Genomic DNA, 22,280 nt, shown 5'->3' with positions numbered 1-22,280 from the left:
TTAAAAATATTTTCTAATTCTCCTTAAGACATCTTCTACCCAGGAATTAGATGTTGTTTACTTTCCAAATATCTGCCTACTTTCCAAATAAGTTGTTACTGATCTCTAAAATTTAATTCCCTAATGATCAAAGGAATTATGATCATAATCATTATGTTTATGCTGTGAGGTACTAAAAAATGTTGACTTTTTTGTTGGTTTGTTTATTTCAGCTGTCAATCAACTACTACTAGATCAGATTACAATTTTCATCTCTCCTTCTGGGGACAGTGTTCCAATGGCAGATCCATGTTCAAAGGCTTTACAATGCCACTTGAGTCTGCCCCTAATAGGGAACATTCAGGGGATATCTGGAACTATGCCAATGGTTTAAATCACAGTTCAGTTTTCCAAACCTTTGCTACATTTGTTTAGGGTATTTCACACATGCATACCTTTGAGAGAGGCTAGTACTTGTGTTTGTTCATACACAAAATTAGGGATGCCTTCTCTCCTGGACTTCCCTCCATGCTCTCCAAATCCATGGGCTTCTTTTCCTAGTTCCAAAGGCCAGAGTTATGGGTTCCATCTGAGTTTGAGCTCCTCACACTGTCACACAGTTTTGAATGACTCCCCCTCCCAACAGAGTGGCAAGAGACAAAACAGGGTAAAAATTACAGAAACTGCCCCCCAAAATTCTTTGCATAACAGAATTACCTTTTCCTGGTTCATCTAACCATGGGCTCCAACTCCTGCCACTGCACTACAACAACCGCATAGAAGTTCAACTGAGGATGGGTCAGAAAAAAATATAGGATTCTCCTCACATCTCTGATACATTTTTCAGCCCTCTGTTCAAAAAGGTACGTTTCTCTGGAAGTTGTTGCTGAGCACATCCACTATACAACTCTGTAATTCACCCACCCTGGTGACCAAGTTAGAGAAGGAGAATAAAAACAGGAAACTCACTGCCATTTTTCATGTTTCATCTTCTCCCCAATCAGCCTGCTATTATTTACTTCTCAGAGCCCTCAAGTTAAGTGGTTTTCTATTTGACCAGAGATTTTAGCTGTGGGAGACGTAGGCTGTAATAGATTTACTCCATCATAGCCAGAAACAAACTTTATATTCACTTTTAAAAGAAATAAATGTCAACTTCTCAAATAAAACTCTGAATATAGTTCTACTCTCCAAATACTAGCTTTGGGAAAATGTCATGAATCTTTTTTCATGGCTGTTTTTGTTTTTATGAGTAATAAATAATGTTATGATTTATAAAACAAAATGTTAATAAAACAAACATTCATATTCTACCACATAGAAATTATCAGTTAACTTTTTGAATATACATTTCCAAACATTTTTTTACTCTAAGTAACAGAAATTTTCCTACAGAACTGTCAATGTTTTATGTAAACTGTCTCTATAACTCTTTCACATTTAGATAACTTTGCCCTACTCACAAAATCTGACACATTTGATCACTTGTGGAAAACTACAGTCAAAAAGAGAAGCCTTTGTAGCATAGTTTGAAGTCTGGGAGTGTGATGCCTCCATTCCCTTCTTTTTTTTTTTCAGGAGAGCTTTGGCTATTCAGGGTTTTTGGTGATTCCACATGAATTTCATCAATAATTGTTCTATTTCTTTGAAGAATGACAGTGAAATTTTTATTGGAATAGCATTGAATCTGTATATTGCTTTTGGTAGGATGGCCATTTTAATAATGTTTATTCTTCCAATCCATGAGCAGAGGATGTCTTTCCATTTCTTTGTGTCTTCTTCTATTTCTTTTAACAGTGTTTTATAGTTTTCTTTGTATAGGTCCTTTACCTCTTTTGTGAGATTTATTCCCAAGTATTTGATTTTTTTTTGTTTCGATAATAAAAGGGACGGTTTTTTTTATTTCTTCTTCTTCAGATTTATTGTTTGTGTATAGGAAGGCTACTGACTTTCGCGTGTTGATTTTGTATCCTGTCACTTTACTGAACTGATTGATGAGTTGAATTAGTTTTTCTGTGGAGTTTTTGGGCTTCTCTATGTATATTATCATATCATCTGCAAATAGTGATAGTTTGACTTCTTCTTTTCCTATTTAGATTCCTTGTATGTCTTTCTCATGTTTTAATGCTCTGGCTAGGACTTCCAGTATTATATTGAAAAGCAGTGATGAGAGTGGACATCTTTGTCTTGTTCCAGATCTTAATGGAAATGCCTTCAGATTTTCACCATTGAGAATGATACTGGCTGTTGGCTTGTCATAGATGGCCTTTATGATGTTGAGGTATGTTCCTTGTATCCCAAGAATTTCAAGGGCTTTTATCATGAATGGGTGTTGCACTTTGTCCAAAGCTTTCTCGGCATCTATTGATATTATCATATGGTTTTTATATTTCTTTTTGTTGATGTGTTGGATAACGTTGATTGATTTTCGGATGTTGAACCATCCTTGTGTCCCTGGAATGAATCCTACTTGGTCGTGGTGAATTATCTTATGGATACATTGTTGAATTCTGATAGCTAAATTTTTTTGTGTGGGGGTCATTTTTTTTATTATTATAAATTTTATTTTTATATTCCCAATACAATTACAACCCCCTTATTTTGACCCCAATCCCTCGTTTCCCCGCCCCCCACCCCCATAAAGTGTCTCTGGTTCATAGTTGTTTGTTGATTTTGATTTTTACTTTCTTATAGTTATTCTTTTTCCTGGTCCCTTATTTAAGTTTTCTAGATTCCTGCTATGAGTGAGACCATCCGGTATTTTTCTTTTTCTTTCTGGCTTATTTCGCTGAGCATGATCCCTTCCAGCGCCATCCATGTTGTTGCAAATTGCATGTGTTTATCTTTTTTGAATGCTGAGTAATATTCCATGGTGTATATGTACCACATCTCCTTGATCCAGTCATCTATTTTTGGGCATTTGGGTTGTTTCCAAAGCTTTGATAGCTAAAATTTTATTGAGGATTTTTGCATCAGTGTTCATTCGCGAGATTGGCCTGTAGTTTTTCTTTTTTTGTGTTGTCCTTGTTCGGTTTTGGTATTTGCGTAATGCAAAGCCATAATCATCAAAACTGCATGTTATTGGAACAAGAATAGACACACAGACCAATGGAATCGAATAGAAAATCCAGAAATAAATCCACAGATTTATGGTCAACTAATCTTTGACAAAGGAGCAAAGAATATGCATTGGAGCAAAGAAAGTTTGTTCAATAAATGGTGCTGGGAAAACTGGGTCGCTACATGCAAAAGAATGAAGCTTGACTACTACCTAACACCATGCACAAAAACCAACTCAAAATGGATTAAAGAACTAGACATAAGACCTGAAACCATAAAATACATAGAAGGAAATATAGGGGAAACACTACATGATATGCACATCAAAGATATCTTTACAGACACATCACCCAAAGCAGTGATAGTGAAGGCAAAGATAAGCAGCTGGGACTACATCAAATTAAAGAGCTTCTGCACAGCAAAAGAGACAATAACAAAAACAAAGAGAAACCCCACCAACTGGGAGAATGTTTTTGCACACAACACTAATGATAAAGGACTCATCACAAAAATCTATAAAGAGCTGATGAGACTCAACAAAAACAAAGAAAATAATCAATTCCAAAGAGCACCTGCACCCCTATGTTTATACCAGCACTGTTTACAATAGCTAAGCTTTGTAAACAACCCAAATGCCCAAAAATAGATGACTGGATCAAGAAGATGTGGTACATATACACCATGGATTATTACTCAGCATTCAAAAGAGATAAACACATGCAATTTGCAGCAACATGGATGGAGCTGGAAGGGATCATGCTTAGCGAAATAAGCCAGGAAGAAAAAGAAAAATACCGGATGGTTTCACTCATAGCAGAAATCTAGAAAACTTAAATAAGGGACCAGGAAAAAGAATAACTACAAGAAAGAAAATATCAAAATCAACAAACTATGAACCAGAGACACTTTATGGGGAGTGGGGGGCGGGGAAAGGAGGGATTGGGGTCAAAATAAGGGGGTTGTAATTGTATGGGGAATATAAAAATAAAATTTAAATTAAAAAAATAATAAAAAGCCCAGTTCCAAGCCAGGCCCAAGTCAGCATCTGAAATTGCAGCCTAAAGTTAAAAAAAAAAAAAAAAAGAGAGAGAGAAGCCTATCAAAAATAGCCTTAGTTTCTCTACAAGATCACTGCAGACTATGAAAATAGACAAGTTTCTAACGTATGCAAAAAACACGAAAATTATCTAAAATTGCCTGAAACAATTTTATGTTTCAGACAAAAATGGGCAAACATACTGATTTAATGAAAATTGACGTAGCTGATGTCATCTCAAAGTACTCCATTAATGAATGCAACCTATCGCCCTTCCTCTTCAGTGAAATTACAGTAGAGAAAGGAGACGGGGGACAGGGAAAAAAGAAAAAGAAGAGAAGAAAGGATGAAAGAAATAGAAAAAAAGGAAAAGGCAAGAAGACACAACAAAAACCTATATAATTAAGATGTCACATATTAGCAATTCAATTATAACATAACCATATTTGAACAGATGAAAATTTGTCTTCCTGTATATAATCATTTTTCTTTTAAACCATCAGTGTTCAATGACCATGATTTTAATAACAGAATTTAAAGCTTTGTGTAATAGAAGTTTTTTGGTTATGCCAGCAAACCAATTTTTCCTCTTCCTCTTCTGGACCTATAAAATAGGAAAAGCATCCAAGAACCTGCTGATTTTGTATACAGGTTGTGATTTTTATTGAATGCTATAGTTAAATACCCCAAATCTAATAGAAAATTCACTAACACATTTCAGAAATGAGCTTGAAAGTACATGTGTTATTTTCTTACTACCTTAACATGAGAACTTCTAAAAAGCAAATGAAACTGCAAATAATCCCTACTCGACATCAAAAGCCTCCAAAAGTCCCTGTATAGTTAAGGCATTAAAATAATTATAAAATAAACTATAGAATCTAAAGCTTGAAAAAAATCAAATAGGATAATTTTTAAAGTTTTGTGCAAAAGGTAACTTAGAATGTTTTTACAGTGATTAGCTAAAGGGAGCCTATACCAAACCCCCAGTCCAGAGCCCATCACCATCAAAGTTAAAAAGGTTAAAGATGGGCCTCCCTGGTGGAACAGGGGTTAAAGTCTCAGCACTATCAATTATCACCAGCCACTGCAGCATGAGTTCAATCCCCCAGCCAGGGAGCTAACCTACATGGCTTAGCAGATCTCTCCTGTCTTGCCCGCTGCTCCCCTCAGCAGTATATTTCAGTGGCTCTGTCTGTTCTGTTCCCCACTCTGTCTCTGGTGAATCATCTCAAGCCCCCGTCCTCTGGCCTATCCCCCAGTTCTTATATGAATAAATAGATAAAAATAAAATCTTTTTTTATTTTTTAAAGTTAAAGATTGGGCCTCCATGGTGGTGCAAGGGGTTAAGCATCACACTATGAAGCAATCTGCAGCCTCTGCAGCACAAGTTTGATCCCCGGCCGGCCAGGAAGAAACCCACATGGTGCAGCAGACCTCTCCTGTCTCACCCGCTGCTCCCCTCAGCAGTGTATTTCTGTCAATCTGCCTGTTCTGTTCCCTACTCTGTCTCTGGTAAATCCTCTCACCCCCCACATCTCTGGCCTGTACCCCAGCTCTAGTATGCATAAATAAATAAATCTTTAACAAAAAAAGGTTAAAGATTATGAACAAATAATACAGGGGAGTATTTTAATTGCTAGGTTTAATAATCTTTACTTGAATTATGTATTGGTAGAAAAACACCATATATTCCTAAGGAACGAATATATTTGGAAAAATGTATTGTTTAACAAGAACCAGAAAATTCAAGATCTAGAACATCTAACACTCATGCCAGCAAAGTAAAAATATGTACCTTTAGTATAGAGGACAAAATTCACTCTGGCTATTAACTGATCATTCATAGGAAGAAAGAGAAAAAATGTCCATGGCACATTCTCAGACAAAACCAAAATCAAAGCAAAGTCTAAGTTTTCTAATACACTGGATATTCTTAAATTATTCTACTGTGATCAAGAGATATAGTTCAGCCTGATTAATGCATACATGTCATGAATACATAAAAATGCAAGACTTTTATATTTTACACTGTTAGTGCATTCTTTGAACAATAAAAATGTAAAACAAAACCCCAGGCAGGCCCAGTTTTAAGGCATCACCTCAAAATACTTCAGATTTAATTTTTATTATACAAATGAAAAATTTAATCCTCTGAACAGTTAAATAATCGTGAAAAGTACTCCATATGCTAAGAAATGTACATCAGAACTTTCCAATGGCTAAGGGCAAAGGCAAGATTAAAAGGATAGTTCAGAATTTTATTTTTCACTTTGATTTTGCTATCTGGCAAAAGAATTTGTCTTTCTAAGGGACTCCCTTGCTCTTCTCTCACATTGGTAACTTATAACTCTCCTCCAACAGCAACTTACCCTACACCTTCAAACGTAAAAATATTTTTCTTTTGACTTATTATTCCCCAATCATTAACAATTCTATTTTTCTCTTCTCTTTCACCCCACTCCCCAAATTCAAGGAGATTCTCATTGCCTCAAATTCTTATCCATTTCCCTACCTTCTTGTGGTGGCCACTACACTGGCCAGTCATTCGCATTCCAAACTCAAAAACCAGAGCTGTTCAGTCTCTGGGTACAACCTCCACCACTACCCTCATGGAGAAATATGAGTCCTGTCCTTGAGTCTCATGAGAGTCCAAATTTGAACTCTGCCACAGATGTTACCACCTCCTCCACCAGTCTAAAATAAGATTCCCCATCTGACCAACTAACAGAGCAATATTCCTATTTCCCTTCTGCTCAGCCCACTCAGCCACTCATTATTTTTTCCATTCTTTAGTGTTATTCCTTTCCACCCTTTCTATTGTCACAAAAGTCACCATAAAGTGGAGACCACTGAAAATACCGTCTCCATTTCTGCTCACATCCAATATAACCTCTGTGATGCCACCATTTTCCTAAAGTGAAGGCTTTCATTTAATGACCATTATTAGTAGGAAGGGTTTTAGATTTCTAAAAAAATAATTATATCTAACATCAATTAAAAAGTGGTAAAATACACAATGTCATATATTGCTGACTAGAAAACAAACTGGTGTACATCTTCTGGAGGGCAATGTGTTAAGATGTAATGTAGCCTAAGAAAGCAACCAAATATGCATACAAATGGAACATGAGGGGGAAAAATAAACCCCAGAGCTCTCTACTTCTTAAAATTTTTAAACTGAAGTTGTCAATTTAGCATTTAAAACTCTAAAACAATCCAACCTGATAAACGTGCCCAGGAATCCTCTACATAAATCAAGAAGATCCAATTATGATAGTTTATTTATATACCACACCTTCCTTCATGTCTGTATCTGCCTTCAATTCCTAACACTTCACCTCCATCTACCCAAATATATCCTCGGCCTTTGTGTCTGACAACTGCTATCCAAAATGGCAGCTCATCCATAAACTCTTCTTGAATTTTTTTAACTCAAGGATTTTCTGTCCTTGTTCCTCCAAGGTCACACTTCCCTCTTCTCCTCCTCAGTATTCTATGTTCTCTATAACCCACTATTTTATGAGTATTTTATGAGTATATCCCCAATAAGAATGTCAGCTTGTCAAGGACTGGGACTATTTTATGCTTCTATTAGAATGCAATTTCTCTTTCCCATACTCAGATTTCTTCAGACACTAACATAGTACCAAATGTGAAACATCTAATAATATTCACTGAATAGGAAAAAATTAGTTCAGATATTTTCCCAAACATTATAATTTGCCACATCAACACATACATAAAACAAGTATGTTTTTTACCCCAAGATTCCAACTGTTAAGGCGAGCTTCAATGTCGCTGTCATCCAAAGAAAGAGCAGATTTTTTTGGTTGAACTTCCTGAAATACAAAAGAAACAAGGGAATAAGGGGTGGAGGAAAGAAACAGAGAAGGAATAAAAGAAAGGAGAGAGGTATGGAGAAAGGGGAAGAGAAGAGAGAGAAAAAGAGAAAAAAGAACACAATCAGGACAAAATAAATGTCATTCAGAGTAATGAGAGTTCTATGTGCTTTTTTGTCAATTCTATATTGCCCTCAGAGAAAAGGATTATGTTACAACTGAGCTAGAGTTCTCAATTCTAAGTAATGACTGTTTATTGTAGCTGCTTAGGGCTACGAGATGCCTTCACAATATATTCACACAGTAACTAGATTTCAAAAAAAAAAAAATCAAAAGAATATTTTAAAAATTAATCCAGACTCTTCTCTTCTCTTCTCTTTTACAAAAAGTTTTAATTGTGGTATACCACAGTAGCTTTAAAGGGAGGTGGGGGAACACTTGAAAAGATGAATTATTTACTCTCGTTAAAATTATTTAGCAGGAAAGTTTGTGTTGATGTCCAAGAAGCCCTTTGTTCTTAATTCTCATTCATACACTGAATATAAAGAGAAATAAACTTTGGATTCACATCATGAAAACACAATTACAGGGCCTCCCCGGTGGCGCAGCGGTTGAGCGCTGGGTTGCGAAGCTGCCCGCAGCCTCTGCAGCGCCGGTTTGATCCCCGGCTGCTCCCCGGCCACCGGAGGAGGGTCCCGCATGGCGCGCAGACCTCTCCTGCCGCCCGCTGCTCCCCTCAGCAGTGTACTTCGGTCCTTCTGCCTGCTCTGCTCCCTGCTCTGGCTCTGGTGAATTCTCTCACCCTCCCGCACTTCTGACTGTACCCAGTGCTTGTGTAAATAAATAAATAAATCTTTAAAAAAAAAAAAAACATTAAAAAAAAAAAAAACACAATTACAATGACTTTTTACTTTTTTAAAAAAAATACAAGTCCATGTTTTGTTCCCTCCCATTCAATATATTATATCGCATATTTATCAAATCAGATTAAAATTATAATTAACTAAGGCCAGTCTAACATCGACCCAGAAATGGACACTGTAATGAGAACTTTAAAAACTTACAAAGGTAAATCTGTGTGAAATAATAATGATTATTCTACAGCCAAAACAAATATGTTTTAAAATTAAATTTGTGGGTACAGCATTTTCATCTTTTAGGAAACCCACATTACTAACAAATGTATTTATCTATGGCCATTTAAGGTATCTGGAGTGATTAAAAAAACACACTAAAATGTTCATATTTTACTTAGTCTCCAAATTTCTACTGAACAAATTTTGATTTTATTATTTGTGTACTATATTAAAGTTATTTCTCTTTTGTTGCTCTTTTTGTGCATTTCTTTGTGAATAAGACTATCTTAAGAAAATGTAGCTGCTTTGTCTATTCTGAATAAATACAATGACTGATAATAAACCTATGAATATTTCAAAAGTACTATCATTTATATTAAAGTATTTTTGAAAGTTCTAAACTATCATTGAGGGGGGAAAGCAGCGAGTTATGCTGAGAGCAGTATGTACTGAAGCAATCACACATCTCACATGATCTCCTTGAACTAAAGTCATGTAACCTAAGACAGGCCAGAGTAAGGCAAAAAAGACTGCAGCAAGCAAAGTTCTTCTACTCTAAAGTTAGGCAAAGCTCATTAACACCTGCTCAAACCAAACTATGGTAAGCAACTAGACACGAGAGAGGCTGCACTCCCCACTTCATCATAAGTTGACCCCAACTTCTTAACTTCATTGTCACAGGTGTCAAACATCTTCAGACATACTTTAGAGTACATGGGAAAAGAAAAAATGTCACTAAAAATGAATATCTCCAGTTATTCTTCAATGCACAGGAGAAGTAATAGACTAATGAACCTGATGCCTCAAGTTCCTAGAGAAAGCAGAAGAAACAGGCATATGCCCAACACCCTGCTCTCTTTGATGAATATCAGGAAATTCATCAAAACTTTCAGATTTTAGTCACTGTTTTCAAATAATATTTGTAGCACTTCTGGAGTTATTTTAAAACAATGAATGAAAAAAAAATGTAGAATCTGATCTTACACAAATCTTTGGGGTAATATTTTCTCCATCTTCTCTGGAGGATGGACTCATAGAATGTGACCTCATTTGGAGCTTCGCAGTGTACTGTTCCCTAATAACAGACCAAAATAGTAACGATCAAAATTTGGAAAAACTAGGGGACACAAAGATATTTAGATATAAAATTACAAAATGTATTTTTTAGAAATGAGTTTTAATATTAACAATGATTTTTCAATAGCAAAGAAAAATTATAAATAACCACTTGTATTTCTCATACTGTACTTCATTTAAGCTAAACTATAAATAACATCTCACCTAAATTCCACATACTTGCTTACAAACAAATATACCTTTTAAGTGAACTTTAATAAACTACATGAATTTAAATATTTTCTCCTTCATTACCCTTTTCCCAATGGTAGGAAGGGGGTGGCAAGGAAGAAGTATACATTCTCAGAGAAGATAATTATTAGCAAGGTTTGTTGGATTCATGTTCCACATAAAGTCTTAAGATTTTTAAACATTAAAACCTTCATATAGATGAAAGTTTGAATTAATTTGAAACCACTGATAAATCAAAGTAAAAAAATATACTATGTTAATTCAGGTAAAAGGTGTTAAGTACAGCAAACAGGTAAATAGTCTAAGCTTTGACATGAATTTTGAAAAAAAAGACATTCCCCCAACATATAGTATAAAAATGCCATTCTCAATATGTTCTCTCACACATTATTACTCTCCTGTATCTTTATTCTTAATTCAGTGAAAGTTCCATGATTATAAATGTCTATTCCTTGGGGCCTCCCTGGTGGTACAGCAGGTTGCATGCAGTGCTGTGAAGCTGTCCACAGCCTCTGCAGAGCGGGTTCCATTCCTGGCCGGCCAAGGAGATGCCCACATGGTGCAGCAGACCTCTCCTGTCTCACCCGCTGCTCCCCTCAGCAGTGTTTTCGGTCCGTCTGCCTGTTCTGCTCCCCGTTCTACCTCCGGTGAGTCCTCTCGCCCTCCCACACCTCTGGCCTGTACCCCAGTGCTTGTATAAATAAAAATAAATCTTTTTTTTAAAAAAGTCTATTCTTTGAACATCAGCTTCAAGACATATGAAATATAACTAACCATTACATAATGAATGAAAGTCACTAACTTTCCACCACGAGCCCTATCAAGATTTCCATCACAAGGTGTGGGCCCTACTAAGTATTCCCCAAAGACAGACTGCAGTACAAAAGGACAAGATTAAAGTGAATGTGTTTTTGGCAGCAACACTGAAAGAACAATATTTCTTAGATGAGGTACTAATTAAAACACTGGTCCAGAGAGAGCTATTGATTTTAATAACTCTACTCAATACAGCAGGTGTCCAAAAAGTCAAAAATGAATGAGAAAAATAAAGAAATAATTTAAGAATAATGTCATCAGCCAAGGTGCATGAGCCGACATAAGCATTTAAAACTCAGTATGTGGGAAGAGGCAAGCTGATAAATCATACTAAGCAGTGGCCTATTCTTGAAGAATAGATTAAACAATCATAAAAAGAACTATACTTAAAAATTAAAAATGCTGAAATATTAAAGTACTTCTCATAGGAAATACTAATAAAAAAAGAGTGCTGAAACATTTATCTATTTATTAGGGTATAAGCATAACACACTTTTTAATTCACTTGTAACTATCTTTCTGTACCAATCTATCTCCCTCCACAGTAATTTTCAAAATAATTGATTAGATCCATGTTCTAACCTGCCTAATCTTCAATCAACCACAGCCTGACTTCCATCATCCTGAAAGTACTATAAATAAAGTTATCAACAATGTCCTAGTTGTTCAAGCAAAATGAGCCCATAATTTGTCTTTACCCTAGTTAATATCACTAAAACATTAGGGACAGTTTTAAAGATGCCACATTTACTGGCTCCACAAAACCACTCTTCCCTGTTTGTCATCCAATCCTTCAGATATCTCTTTCATGGTAACCTTCACCTTTTTTCTTTCTCTGTGCACTCGATACATGCTGCAATTTCAGGGTTCTGTCCAGCCTTGCTATTTTCCTTTTGAATGCTTCCCCTGGACAATCCAATAAACTATTGCTTTTTCAAATATAAGGAAAAGTTTTGAGTAGCAAATCTACATCTCCAGCCCAAATTGTTCTCTTGGCCTCCCACCCCATTACAAATACAAACTGAACAGCCCTGCCTCCAATGCAACAGGTCCAAAACTAAATTCATGATATTGTTCCTAAAATATGCTCCAAAGCTGGCCAAGTAAAGCAGAGGCACAGCTGAAGCCAACTTCTTGTGAAGGCCGTCAAGCCAACTAAAGAAGGAGATCAGTATCATTGCTAAAATCTGGCTGGCACAAGCAACATAGGACATTAGGCACAGAAGTTTCATTTCTTGCCAGTGAGACTGTCTCCAAATGGAAACAAAATTAACTAGAACTCTAAGTCTGTATAGACAGCTTCAAATTCTCACTGATGGGGTGGGAGGGTGAACTGTGAGACAGACGGAAGAGGCAAAGCTCAATCCTATAAGCCTGTTTATGTAGAATAACAGGTGCTGCCTGCCACACAGAACAGCAAGTCATGGTGCTCATAGAGACAGGCTACAACTGGCATGGGGGCATGATTACAGTGAGCTCATGATTATGGTACTTGTGCCAATTAGAAAAGAGAGACTGTGGCTTGATTAATTTCAGGGTGCCAAAACTAACACAGAAAGAAAAGCCTCAGCACATTATTAAGAATCCCTGACATACAAATAGCTCTTTACTCCTGTTAAAGAATAAAACTACAGAGAATGTAAATGTTTCCTTCACTTTTTTCTAATGTTAAATATTTAAACAGGAATCCAGATACATTCTAGACATTGTTGTTGATTTCAAATACTAGAGAAATGTAGATTAGTCCCTATAATGACAGATATAAGCAATGAGACATATAATAGAATTTAAAATCCTAAAGGAAGACCAAGCAAATGTCCTTCTGCAAAAGATGCTTAATATATCTACAAGAGGAACTTCTAAAATGTATTTTTAAATTGTGTTCTCAATGTGACTCAAGAAGACATTTCAGATGTGAAAAGGAAATTAATGATCCGTAATCATAAAAATGTGCTTAAAAATGAAAAACATGATTACCAAATTTTAAAACCATAATGGAAGAAAAAAATACCTTAACAGTACTAATCATCTACGTCTTTCCAATGAACACAGGATGTTTTTCCATTTAGTGATGTCATTTTTAATATTTTTCAGTAACGTTTTGTAGTTTTTCAATGTATAAGTCCTTCATCTCCTTAGTGAAGTTTTATTACTAAGAATTTCATTCTTTTTCATTCTATTATAAACAGAATTGTTTGAACTTTATTTTCAGATCGTTTATTATTAGTTTATAAAATACAAGTGCTTTTTGCATGTTGGTTTTGCATCCTGCGAATATGCTGAATTCATTTATTAGGTCTAATAGATCTTAGTAGAATATTTAGGGTTTTCTATAGATATATAGTCTCTGAACCGAGTGTATTGTACTTCTTCCTTTCCAATTTGGATGCCTTTAATTTACTTTTCTTGTCTAGTTGTTCTGGGTAGGACTTTCAATACTATGTTGAATAGAAGTCACAAAAGTGTTTTCAACATCATCTTGTTCCTGATCATAGAGAAAAAAAAAGTTTGTTTTTCACCATTATGTACAATGTTAGCTGTGGGCTTTTCATATATGGCCCTTACTATTTTGAGGTAGTTTACTTCTATTCCTAGTTTAGTATTTTCTATAATAAAAGGCTGACAGATTTTATCAAATGCTTTTTCTGCACCAGTTGACATGATCCTTTTTGGGGATCATTATTTTGTTAATGTGGTATATTACACTGATTGAGTTTCATATATTGGATCATCCTTGCATTCCAAGACTATATCCTACCGGGCCCAGGTATATAATCTTTTAAAATATTGAATTCTCTTTGCCAGTTTTCTTTTAGGAATTTCATGTCAATATTTATAAGGAATACTGGTGTGAAATTTTCTTTTCCTGCAGTATTTTGTCTGGCTTTGGTATCAGGGTAATGCTGGCTTCATACCATTTAGAAATGTTGACTCAGCTTCAATTTTTGAAAGAGTTTGAGGACCACTGGTGGTAATTATTCTTAAACTGTTTGGTAGAATTAATCCCAAGGCATTTGGTCTGAGGCTTTTATTTATTGGGAGAATGTTGAATACTGATTCAATCTCCTTATTGGCTAGAGGCATACTCAAAATTTCTATTTCTTCATAATTCAGTCTTGACACACTGTATTTTTCTAGGAATTTGTTCTTTTCATCTAGGTTATTTGATTTACTGGCTTACAACTGTTCATTGTATTCTCCTATAGCCCTTTTTTCTTCATATAAAATCAATTGCAATGTTCCCTCCTTTACTTATTTCAGTAGAGTCCTTTTCTCTTTTCTAGTAAATTCAATTAATTGCTTGTCAATTTTGTTGACTTTTTAATTGATTTTCTCTTGTTTTTCCATTCTCCTTTTTGTTTATATTTGCACCAATTTTTAATTTTTGTTTTGCTAGCTTTGGAGTTTGTCCTTCTAATTCCTTGAGTAAATTTAGCTTGTTGATGTCATAGTTTCTTTTCTAATGTAGCTTTTAGAGCTATTCATTTTGCAGTTAACACTGCTTCTGCTATTTCCCATAAGTTTTGGTATGTTGTGTTTTCACTGTCTTTTGTCTCAAGATATTTTTTATTTCCCTTTTGATTTCTTCTCTCACTCGTTGCTTAAGAATGTGCTACTTTCCAGATCTGTGACTTTTACAGTTTTACTTCTATCAATGGCTAGTTTCCTTACAGCTTTACTGGAAAAGACACTCTGTATGATTTCAGTCTTTTTTAAAAGTTATTAAGACTTGTTTTGTGACCTATCATGTGATTTATCCTGGAGAAAAATGTGTATTCTATTGCTGTTGGGTGAAATATCCTGTATATGTGTGTTTGGTCCAGTTAATCTATTGTGTTGTTCAAGTGCTCTATTTCTTTGCTGATCCTCTGATATGTTCTAGCCACTATTGAATGTACAAAATGAAAAGGGGCTAATCTACCCAAAAATTCTTCTGAAGAGAAGCAAGATGAGAAAACTAATTGAGTGCAAACAATAACCACTCAACTGCAAACATATGGTATCATGCATGAATAAGATAACTTAGAAAGCAGAATCAAGAGCCTAAGAGGACCCAAGAGACATTTTCAGATCGTAAGCCTGCTATCTAGCCAATATCTAGCCTATTTCAGAATTACCTATGAAGTAGTGAATCCTTTGTGTCACTCATTATTCTCCTTTGTGGGATGTCTATAGTGATTATTCTATTCTTGCACAACCATTTTATTTTCACCTCATGAGAAGCAGGTAATTATTAGAATAAACATTTATTTGAAGAATACAAAGAAATCACCAATAAGCAAATGAAGAGATGGTCATTATGATTAGCCATCAGGGAAATGCAAATTAAAAATGCAATAGCACTGTATGATGATTAAAACGGTCAAAATCAAACATACTGATAATACCAACAGTTGAAGATGTGAAGAAACAAACATATATTGTTAGTGGAACTGTAAGATGGTACAACCTTTTTGGGAAATGGTTTGATAATTATCTAAAAAGTTAAATACACTTACTATACTACCTACTTCTAGAAATCTACCCAAAAGAAATAAAAAAACCAGGCCTCCCCTGATGGCGCAGGCAGTTGAGCACCGCGCTGTGAAGCTGTCCGCAGCCTCTGCAGCGCCGGTTCGATCCTGGCTGGCCAGCCAGCGAGGGTCCCACAAGGCAGGGCAGATCTCGCCAGTCTCGCCCTCTGCTCCCCTCAGCAGTGTATTTCATCAGTCTGCCTGTTCTGTTCCCCACTCTGTCTCTGGTGAGTCCTCTTACCCTCCCACGCATCTGGCCTATACCCCAGTTCTTGTATAAAATAAATAAATAAATCTTTAAAAAATAAAATAAAAAAAACCTATGTCAAAAAATTTGCATATGAATGTACATAGCAGCATTATTCATAACAGTGAAAACTGATAAAAATCTAAATTTCCATTACTTAGTAAATGGATAAACAAAATATGATGCATTCTTCAATGATGTGTCACTTGAAATAAAAAGGAATGAATTACTGATACATGTAACATAAACTTCAAAAACAATAAGTGAAAGAAGCAGTTGATAAGACTATATAGTTTTTTTTTTTTTAAAGTTTTTATTTTTTTTATTTATTTATTATAGAGGCATGTTTTTTTTTTTATTTATTTGTTTGTTTGTTTTGTTTATACATGCACTGGGTACAGTCAGAAGCGCGGGAGGGTGAGAGAATTCACCAGAGCCAGAGCAGGGAACAGAGCAGGCAGAAGGACCGAAGTACACTGCTGAGGGGAGCAGCGGGCGGCAGGAGAGGTCTGCGCACCATGCGGGACCCTCCTCCAGTGGCCGGGGAGCAGCCGGGGATCGAACCGGCGCTGCAGAGGCCGCGGGCAGCCTCGCAACCCAGCGCTCAACCGCTGTGCCACTGGGGAGGCCCAAGACTATATAGTTTTAAGAAAGAGAAGAACAAAACTGAAAGCCAATAGAAGGAAATAATAAAAATTAGAGCAGAAATAAATGAAACAGAAATTTTAAGACAGTACAAAAGATCAATGAAACCGAAAGCTAGAGCTTTGAATAAATAAGCAAATCAGACAAACCTATATCTAGATTCACTAAGAGAAGAATCTAATAAATAAAGTCAGAAATGAAAGAGAGAAATTATCATAGATGTCTCAGTAATACAAAGGATCATGTGAACATCTTTATGCCAATAAATTAGATACCCCTGAAGAAATAAATAAATTTTTACAAGCATACAACCTTCCAAGACTGAATCAATAGGAAACAGAAAACCTGAACAACCAATTACAAAAAGGAAATTGAAACAGTAATCAAAAATCTCCCAAAAAAACAAAAGCCCAGAACCAGATGGCTTCACTAGTGAGTTCTATGAAGCCTTCACAAAGGACTAATACCTATCCTTCTCAAACTCTTCCAAGAAAACTGAAGAATGCTGCCAAAAACATTTTATGAAGCTAACATCACTCTAATACCAAAAGCAGACAAGGGCATTTCTCTCTCTCTCTCTCTCTCTCTCTCTCTCTCTCTCTCTCTCCCCCTCTCTTTCTCGCTCTCTTTCTCACACACACACACACACACACACACACACTCACACACACTCACACACACAAAACTAGAGAGCAATATCCTTGATGAACACAAATGCAAAAATCCTCAACAAAATCCTAGCAAACTGAATTCAACAATACATTAAAAGGATCATACATCATGACCATGTGGGATTTGTTCCAAACGTGCAGTTCAACATATACAAGTCAATGAACTTTATTACATCAGCCAAAGGAAAGAGAAAAACATACGATGATATCAATAGATGCATAGAAGGCACCTGACAAGATTCAGCCTCAACTTAAGATAAAAATTATGAATAAAATGGAGATAGACATACCTTAACATAATAAAGACTACCATCATACTCAGTGGTGAAAAACTGCATGGTTTTCTAAGGGCAAGCACAAGATGAGAATGTCCATTTAGACTACCACTGCTCAAAATAGTACCAGACTGGAGCAAGGAAAGAGAACGCTATAAAAGGAATCCAAATTGGAAACAAGTAAAACTATCACTGTTCACAGCATGGACTGTCACTCAGTTATTAAAAACAAGATAAACTTTTCTCATTTGACCCAACATGGATGGAACTGGGTGGGACTATGCTAAGTGAAATATCAGAAAGAGAAAGACAAACTCCAGATGATTTCACTTTATGTGGAATATAAAGAAACAATACCAAGGAACAGACAAAACTAAACCAAAATCAATCCTTGAATTCTGACAGAACTGAGTTATCAGAAGGGGTGGAGGGAGATAAAGTAAAGGGAGGGAAGGGCCAAAGGACTGTCGTGGAGGATTACAGGTGTTCAGGTGAGGGGTGTGCTGTGGTAACACACATGTGAAGAGATGTGGAGCAATACCCCTAAATCACTTACAGTGTTGTAAACCAATGTTACTACAATTAAAAAATTATTGTAGAGCTTATGATTCCATCCTAAGACATTTCTAGAAAAAAACAAAAATAAAGCAGACCACTGCTTATCTGGGCTTGGAATATAGCTTCATACTATGAAAATATTAATTCCTCCCACTCATCTATAGGCTCAATGCATCCCAATTGAAATCTCAACAAGTATGTATGTGTGTCTATGTATAAAAACTGGCAAGCTAATTCTAAGAGTTATGTGGAAATGCAAAGGGCCAAGAAAAGCCAAAATAATCTTGAAAATAAAGCTGTAGTGTATAAACTACACTACTAAAAATCAAGATTTCTTTTAAAGCTATAGTAATTAAGACAGTGTGGTATTAGTATACATATTAACAGAGTAACATAAGAGGCTAGAGTTCAGAAACAACATAAATAAGCTTCCTGGTTTATAATAATGGCATCAGTGGGAGGTTTGGTGGAGGGCGAGTGAAGGGTGTGCACACCGGGAGGAGTAAAAATGTAACCCAAAATTTATATAGACATGTAAGTAGCTAAAAAATTATTAAGTATTAATGACTTGGAGAGGACCCCTACCTCACTTCATAGATAAAAGTCAATTCAAGATGTACCATATATTTAAATGAGTAAAATAAAATAGGAAAGATGATGTAAGATACTAGAGCAAGTTATCTCTTTGACCTTGGGGTAGGAGAAGCAAGAAATCTTAGGCACAAAAAAAAGAAAAATACACAAACATCTGAAACATGTGGCAAATAGACCCATATTATACATAATACTGCACAACAGAGGTCATCAGTAAAAACAGAGATTTACAATACATAATTCAACAACTAATTAGCACCTAGAATATATAATGAGTTGTGACAAATCAATAAAGACTGATAAAACATTTTTTATTAATAAGTGACCGGGAACTTCACAAGAGAGGATATACAAATGGCCACAAGCAAGAAAGAGGTGTTCAGTATCACTAATAGTGATACTGAAGATGAAATTAAAACTACACAGCCACCATACTTGAATTCCTAAAATTAAAAGAAACTGATGAATCAAATATTGGTAAAAAGTGAGTCATAAACTTTTAAATCCTACTGGTTGAAATGTAAACTGCTACAAGCACTTTGGAAAACTCTTGGGGAGTAGCTACTATCATCACACTTCTGAATCAATAATGCACATATATGCACTACAAGATACGTGCAGGAATGTACAAAGAATTGCTGGTAATAGCGCCAAACTGGAAACCCAAACACCAAACAATAGAATGGATATATAAATATAATATAGCCATACAATAATAAAACAAAAACAATGGACCACTGCTAAATGCAGCAACAGAGATCAATCTCAGGACACAATGTTGAGCAAAAAGTGGGGGGAAATGGACATAAACTATGAATCAAAATACTTAAAACTAATCTATGGTGCTATGATGCAGAATAGTGGTTGCCTTTTGAGGGTGGCAACAAATGACTGGGACGGAGCCAGAGAGAGCATTCTGGAGAGCTGGTAATATTTTCTATCTTGATGTGGAAGGTGGTGATATAAATGTATGCATTTTGTAAAAACTTCAAGCTTTACACTTAAGATTTGTGTGGCGTCATGTATTTATGTTCTACACTGATGTTATAAGTTTACCACAAATGGAAACTACAGCTATACTTCACATGAATGAATCTGAGAAATAGTAAAAAGGCAAGCTTCAAAATAATACATATAGCATGATTCCACTTACACATAGTTAATAATAAAAGGAGTGACTAATAAAAAGTACAGGACAGTGTTTCCTCTCTGGAGAAGAGAAGGTGAGGAAATATGGGAGGGACATACAAAGAATTCGTGTTATAATATGCATTTCTTGGCTGGGATGGAAGTATGGAGAGGTTTACTTTCTAACTGTTCTTTAAATTGTATCTGTGCATTGTCATACACTTTTTATATGTATGCTAATGTGTCATAGATACAAAACATTTTAAGAGCAATACAACTAATAGATTATAAATGATCAGAAAACTAAAATGAGAACTTTAAATTTCATGTATTTATATTCACCTGAGCAACAGGTAGTAGTTATATTCCATCTGCAAAATAGTCTTCTTAAGGTATGCTAAATATCATTGAAATATAAATAGTAACAGTTAATAATGCAGCAAAGTATCCAGTAACACTGAAAATAAGTTCCACTGATCCAAAACACATTTATTTCAATTTTTCAAGAGGGACTTTATTTATTTATTTTTTAATTTAATAGTTTTTTTTATCTTCCAGATGCTTCTTTTTTTTTAAGTTTTATTTATTTATTTATACAAGAACTGGGGTACAGGTCAGAAGTGCGGGAGGATGAGAGGATTCACCAGAGCCAGAGCGGGGAACAGAACAGGCAGACGGACTGAAGACACTGCTGAGGGGAGCAGCGGGCGAGGCAGGAGAGGTCTGCTGCACCATGTGGGGTTCTCCCTGGCCAGCAGGGAATCAAACCTGCGCTGCAGAGGCTGCGGCGCTCAACTGCCACACCACTGGGAAGGCCCCTCAAGAGGGACTTAATTAGGAACAAAAAGAAAAACAAAACTAAGTTAAAAAATGAGATGCCTGACAGAACTAAAAAATGACCAGAGATTCATAAACATTTTAAGACTTCCTTCTTTTTCACAGTGACTATTTAAAAAAAAAACACATTTGCTTTTTAAAAATTCAAAATAAAAGGCATCTTTAAAAGTCACACATTAAAATCAACATTTATTAATATGTCTCTGTTTTAACAGTGCAACACTCAGGGAATATCTTAATTCCCTTAAAACTAAGTTTTGCAATATACTTATGAACATACTGACATCCTTTCTTGTTTATTAAAAGGATGATCAAAACTGTTCAACATCATGATCTCACAAAAGAAACCTGTTTGTAAAAAAAAAAAGACACTATTATAAATCCCTGCTCAATTAAAAAAAAAAAAAGTTGACAAGTGACTAAATTTATCAAAATGTGACTCACTGAAACAAAAAAAACGTAAAAGAAATACTTGTCCTGGGCCTCCCTGATGGTGCAGCGGGTTGAGCACAGCGCTGTGAAGCTGTCCGCAGCCTCTGCAGCACCGGTTCAATTCCCGGCCGCCGGCCAGAGAGATTCCCACGTGGTGCAGCAGACCTCTCCTGTCTCGCCTGCTGCTCCCCTCAGCAGTGTATTTCTGTCCTTCTGCCTATTCTGCTCCCTGCTCCGTCTCTGGTGAATTCTCTCACCCTCCCACGCCTCTGGCCTGTACTCCAGGTCTTGTATAAATAAATAAATCTTTAAAAAAAAGAAAAGAAATACGTATCCTTGCCTTAGTAAATACCTAAGAACGATATTTAATTAGTTCATTAATGTTGAAAATTAATGAGAAGCTAAGTGGCTTTATAAGTTGTATGTGAAATGTTATGTTTTATGAGTATCCTACAAAACAGCTCTTATCCCTCATTTATACAGCAGTCTAGAGCTCAAGTTAAGTCCACATAATAGTGTCAAAGGTGCCAACAAATTATCAAATAAATCATTTTATTCCAGACTACATATACTATCCCAATAAATGATAAGATTTTTATTAAAGTGATTTTTTTCTCTTTCAAAAGACATGTTAGGGAGAGCTCCCCTGAAACCCGAGAGCCTAACCACCAGAAGACTGATTGGCTCCTGGGTCGTCACCATGACAGACCTCACGCACAGGAGCTGCAAGTCAGCACATCAGGAGTCTCTCCTGTGGTGAAGGCAGTTTCTATGCACAACATCCACATGCCCTGTGGACAGGCCCTATGCCAATCTCACCCCCCTACCTGGTGAGCAGCTTTCCATCCAGCAGGTCCGGTTTTACACAAGTTCCAGGTCTAATACTCCAACCCCAATCCACCAGCCAATCATCAAAATGGCTGCTCAAATTAATTAAATTAAACTTCACACTCAGTTCTACAGTCACACTAGCCGCATTTCAAATGTTCCACTGTCACATGTGAAGACTGGCACAGTTCTGGAACATTTCCATCATGGCAGAAAAGTTCCATAGGACTAAGCTGTGGTAGACTATATCTTTGCCCAAGCAATGGTGCTAATCTAAAATAAAATGAATGCACTTTTTATGAATATTTAAGGATGTTCTGCTATGTGCAATCCTAACCATATTTATTTATGCCAAGAGATATAATTTCCCTAGGAATCAAAGGTATTGACTGGCACCCCCACAAGTTCATTCAACTTTTTAGGTGTAGGGGTTC

At 35.9% G+C, this 22,280-nt stretch overlaps 1 protein-coding gene across 1 annotated transcript in view; it reads right to left on the bottom strand.

Annotated features, from left to right (window-relative positions):
* CEP112 (centrosomal protein 112) overlaps positions 1 to 22,280 on the bottom strand; it is a 358,230-nt gene that overhangs the window by 315,336 nt on the left and 20,614 nt on the right. Inside the window, 2 exon segments of the mRNA XM_037492830.2 lie at positions 7,840 to 7,917; positions 9,978 to 10,068. Of these exon segments, the coding sequence (XP_037348727.1) occupies positions 7,840 to 7,917; positions 9,978 to 10,068 (169 nt within the window).

Source organism: Talpa occidentalis, unplaced genomic scaffold, assembly GCF_014898055.3.
Source record: "Talpa occidentalis isolate TD23 unplaced genomic scaffold, MPIMG_talOcc4v2.1 talOcc4.7, whole genome shotgun sequence".
Lineage (NCBI taxonomy): Eukaryota > Metazoa > Chordata > Mammalia > Eulipotyphla > Talpidae > Talpa > Talpa occidentalis.
Note: the sequence above shows the minus strand (reverse complement) of the source record. Positions and strands in the feature narration are given on the sequence as shown.